At 43.1% G+C, this 5,260-nt stretch overlaps 1 protein-coding gene across 1 annotated transcript; it reads right to left on the bottom strand.

Moving 5' to 3' along the window:
* Nucleotides 1–1,074: 1,074 nt before the first annotated feature.
* On the bottom strand, nucleotides 1,075–1,695 carry LOC131894649 (charged multivesicular body protein 1b-like). The gene has a single exon (XM_059244958.1). The coding sequence runs from the start codon at nucleotides 1,663–1,665 to the stop codon at nucleotides 1,075–1,077; it is 591 nt and encodes a 196-aa protein (XP_059100941.1). The 5' UTR covers nucleotides 1,666–1,695.
* Nucleotides 1,696–5,260: the final 3,565 nt, after the last annotated feature.

The following is a 5,260-nucleotide window of genomic DNA, read 5'->3' on the forward strand; positions in this document are numbered from 1 at the left end:
AACTGACACCATGTTGGAGGCCTTGTTTTATTTAAGCAAGAGAGAATGCTGTCTTTCCAGGCCAGAGGGTCTCCCCAGCTAGCTCTCAGCCATGGTCAGCTTTGCGGATCTACAGCATTAACTTAGGCTTCTTGAGGTTTTAAAAGAGTTGTTGCTTTAACACAAAATAATACATACAAATAATTAGAACTTAAAAAGAAGGCTGATCTAATTTTATTTATATTTTTGGTTATTAAATAAAAACAAAACCTATAGTGACATAGTTCCAGGATTTACCTGGACCCAACCAGCAGTTCTTTGGCAATGTTAGGCATGTAATAGGACTGCCATGTTGATGAACATTATCTTGATCAGAAGTCAATAAAGATTGACTTTCATTAGCAAACAACTAGAAATTATCAAATGTTAAGCCTTAAGAATTCTTGGTAAATTAGAGTATAAATAAACAAATTTAATTTTTCCTGATAATAAATTATGTGGTATTTTTTCCCAGTTACACAAACTCCATTATTATATGAACTAACAGAATGGAAAACGAGTATTTTCAAAAATCTTCTATGGTAACTTTAGTATAAATTAATAGTCAATTGTAGTCTTTCTTTGATAGCAAAAGCAAAGAAAACCAAATGATATACAGAAAAAGTATTTCCCACCGAATAAGTTGAACAAAGTGTTTACAAATTTGCAAATAAAGTACCCATTCCTCCTCATTTAATAATTTTTTTGTACCACTTGTCAGTCTATGTATCATCAACTACACTAAAAATAAACTTCAATCTGATGATTCTAAGTGAAAACGGATTACATGAGAACTAGAGTTCGGCCGATTTTTCTATATTCATGTACAGCAAATTAACTGGTTCCGTTAAAAGGCAGCTATAAAAAAATACACATCATCATAAGCTATAAAGAACTTTAAAATCCAGTTAAAGGTGGAGGAAAACTGGAATTCCTTATCCTATCTGGAGAGAGCTGTAAACCCAAAGGTTTTTAGAAAGAAGAGTGATCGGTATTCTGGCACAATTCTAAAACACAGAGAGCGCGTCAAAAGTAAACCTCGGACAGCTTGTGCAGTCAGACTTGATCCCGAAGGCGGGCCAGTCTCTGGGACAGTTCATCCTGCTCACCCGAAGCCACGCTCCTTCCCACGGAACCGGTCTGGCCCTGCGGCAGCTGCATGCCCAGGTCGAGGCCCGCCTCATCTGCCATTTCCTGGAGCAGCATATCCACCTGGTTCTGGGGAGTGCTCAGCGTCGTCGTACTGCTCATTGTGTCTTCCATTTGCTGCGTCTGGACGTCCAGGGTCTCAAACTGGTGCTCGAATTTGTCCATCAAAGCAGAGATCTTCTCCAGATCCATGGTCTTCAACGTCGCATCCGTGGACTTAACCACACCGGCCATGGACTTGGTCACTTTGCCCATGGTCACCGCGGTCTGGACTCGGGCAGCCACCGCATCCACCCGCGCGCTCATTCTCAAGAAATTGACCGCTTGGTTCTTCTGGCGGATGGCGTTTTCAGCGTGTATCCTCGCAACTTCCATGTTGCCCTTCTGAATGGCCTTTTTAATTTTGGCCTTTTCGGCCTTTTCCTCCTTGTCGCATTTTCTGGCACTCCTGTTCAGTTCTTTGGCCGCGAACTTCAGGCTGAACAGGTGTTTCTCCATGCTGGACAAGGTTGTGCGGCTTCTGTGAGTGGGCCGGGGCGAAGCAGCAGAGACACCAGCTCAGGGAGGTCTGCTCCCTGCCCTGGTTTGTTTGTTTGTTTGTTTGCTTGCTTTAAGTGTCTGTAGTTAAACAAACTCAGAACAGAAGATAAACCAAGTCCGGTGGTGCTTACGCACGCCTTTAATCCCAGCACATGGGAGGCAGAGCCAGGCAGATCTCTGTGAGTTCAAGGCCAGCCTGGTCTACAGAGCGAGATTCAGGATAGGCACCAAAACTCCTGTCTTGAAAAACAAAAACAAAACAAAACAAAAAAGATAAACCATGGGGATTTCAATATACTGAGACAGTAAGAAAACCTTTGAGATTACTATATTTTTCAACGTGACAATTTCTCCCTAATTTCCAGATGTACCCACTCCACTCCAAGAACAGGTTTGTTTTGTTTTGTTTTGTTGTTTTGTTTGTTTGTTTGTTTTTTTGTTTTTCAAGACAGGTTTCTCTCTGTTGTTTTGGTGCCTGTCCTGGATCTCACCCTGTAGACCAGGCTGGCCTCCAACTCGCAGACATCGGCCTGCCTCTGCCTCTGCCTCCAGAGTGCTGGGATTAAAGGTGAGCACCACCACCGCCTAGCAAGAACAGCTTCTTTTTTGAGATTGTTAACAAAATCACATCATTCTCCCTTCCCTTTCCTCCCTCCAAACTCTCTCACATACCCCTCCTTACTCTCTTTTGGACATGCCCAAGTGGATGGGGGAAAGCCTGGAAGGTCTCAACCCTACACAAAGCACAGCTTATTTTTAAACACACACACAACCACTCCACAATGCTGGGAGGTAAGAACGATCCTTTTCTAAAAGGTCAAAGAAGACGTCTTTCAAAACAGATCATTATCAACACAGCTGACTATAAACTGTAGACTATGATTGTTGTTGATCAGCTTCTCCTGTGGGTACATGAAACAAGTTATGTGCTTGTGGGAGAACAGGGTGGGTCAGTCCTAGGGACAGTTTGGGAAAGAAAGGCTAAAGAGAGAGATTGTGAACCGCAGAGATAACACAACAGAGACCTGGCAAGGTTGGTAATGAGCGAAATCTCACTGAATTCAGAAAGCAGGAGGCTCTGGAGAAAACATTCAGTGTAAGAGTATAGTAGAGAGGCCGGGCGGTGGTGGCGCACGCCTTTAATCCCAGCACTCGGGAGGCAGAGCCAGGCGGATCTCTGTGAGTTCGAGGCCAGCCTGGGCTACTAAGTGAGTTCCAGGAAAGGCGCAAAGCTACACAGAGAAACCCTGTCTCGGAAAACCAAAAAAAAGAAAGAAAGAAAGAAAGAAAGAAAGAAAGAAAGAAAGAAAGAAAGAAAGAAAAGAGTATAGCAGAGAGAAATTACAGAAACTAAATAAACCGCTAGAATATGCTCCTGGATCAGGAGACCCTGTAAAGATTAATAAGAAATATAAAGGATCTAGAGTAAGCAAGATAACTGTGAAATAGTACCAAGTTGGAACACGAATAGTATCTGTTTTTAAGAGTTAAAAAACCATGATCATCAAGACAATGTGACATAAAGACAAACAATGGAAAGCAACAGATTTCAGAAACAACAGTTTACAAAAACAACTGTTCAACAAACAGTCATGGTAACTGAATTTCCACATGAAAAATGCTACCGTTGATCTTTCCCTCAACTTTATACAAAACAAAGCCCAACAACCTCAAGATGAAACATACACCTAATATAAAAAAGAAAACTACAAAACAGAAGAAAATGCAGGGGAAGAAAACGCTGTTTGGTAAAGATTCCTTTTAAAAAATACATTTTATTTGTATGGGTACTTTGGTTGTTTGTTTTTGGTTTTTTTTAATATTTTCATTATTATTTATTTATGTGTATATATCTGTACATGTGCATGTACCTGAGGTTAGGGCCATACCCTGGAGCTGGAGTTATAAGCAGTTGTAAGCTGCCTGATGTGGGTGCTGGAAATCGAACTCAAGTCCTCTTATAGAGCAATACATGTTCTTAACCCCTGGGCTGTCTCTCTAGCCCCCTTGGGTTTTTTTGTTTTGTTTTGTTTTTTGAGACAGGGTTCTCTATGTAGCTTTGGAGCCTATTCTGGAACTTTCTCTGTACCAGGCTGGCCTTGAACTCACAGAGATCCGCTGCCTCCCAGTGCTGGGATTAAAGGTGTGCGCCACCATGCCCAGCTTTGTGTAGGTACTTTACCTGCATGTATATCTGTTGCATCAAATGTATATTTGGTGTCCCCAAAGGCCAGAAGAAGGCTTTGAATCCCCCTAGAAATGGGGTTACACATAGTTGTGAGCTGCCATGTGGGTACTGGGAGTTGAGCTTGGATTCTTCGGAAGAGCAGCCAGTGCTCTTAACCACTGAGCCATCTTTCTAGCTCCAAATACTTAAGTAGAAACAAAACAAACCATATTTCTCCTCCTTTTCCTTTCTGCTTCTCTCCTTCCCCTTCCTCCCTCCCTCCCTCTCTTCCTTCCTTCCTTTTTTCCATCCTTTCTTCCTTTATCACGTGTGGCATTTTGTTGTTTGTTTTTAGGGTCTCACTATGTAGCCCAGGCTAACCTGGAACACTCCTCTTGCCCCTGTTCCCCAAGTGTTAGTATTACAGGTGTGTACTACTATGCCTGGTTTGAAGAACAAACAAAAAAAAAAAGGAGAAAGAGAAAGAGAAAGAAAAATTTACATTGGACAGAATAATAATTAAAGCCTTTTGCTCTGCCTGGGCAACAGGCATGGATCTGTGCACAGACCTACACGTAGGCAAAACATCCATTCACATTGAAGGTAAAGGACCTAAAAGCCTCAGGTGGGCCGAGAAATTCCAGGCAAGAAAGTTGACTTGACTGATAACACCTGTGACTCTCAGGATGGAGGAAGCCTCCGATAAGATCTGCATGCCAACCTCATTTGGTATCTATCACTTTGAGACAGCTGGGGAACTGTCCGGCAGATGGACTCTTCCATCCCCCGAGTTCCCCTTTTCAGCCCTATACAACGCCCAAACCCCTTTGCACTATGTGTAGTCTCCAGTCTCTAGGAGGGACCGATGTCCTTCATTGTCCTTATTAAATGACAGTCTGCTTGGGTTTATGCTTTTTTTCCACATTACCTCCATTAATCTAGACTAATGCACATTTTTATAAAAAGGGGGTGAGGGGTGGCTCAGCCGGTAAAGGTGCCTGCTGCCAAGCCTCATAACCTGAGTTTGATCCTCAAATCCACAAGATGGAAGGAGAGGACCAGATCTCATCAGGTGTCCTCTGTCTCCTACAAGGGAGCACTTCCTTGCATGTGCCCCACCCACACAAACACTCATGAAATAAATACAATGTTGTAAAAAAAAATTGGTCTGAAACAAAAATCCGAGAGAGGAGCGGAGGGTATCACCTAATATACTGATTACAGATGTTTGAAAAACAAAAACAAATCATTATTTACAACCTTTTATCAACAAGGAAACCAATGTGCACACGAGTGGCCGCCGCCAGGGGGCGCTCCCTCACGCCGCCTGTCGGAGGCCGGGGGTCGGGTGGGAGGGGGAAGACCGCTCCCTCCCGGCCGCCCCAC

Source organism: Peromyscus eremicus, chromosome 17 (genome assembly GCF_949786415.1).
Source record: "Peromyscus eremicus chromosome 17, PerEre_H2_v1, whole genome shotgun sequence".
NCBI lineage: Eukaryota > Metazoa > Chordata > Mammalia > Rodentia > Cricetidae > Peromyscus > Peromyscus eremicus.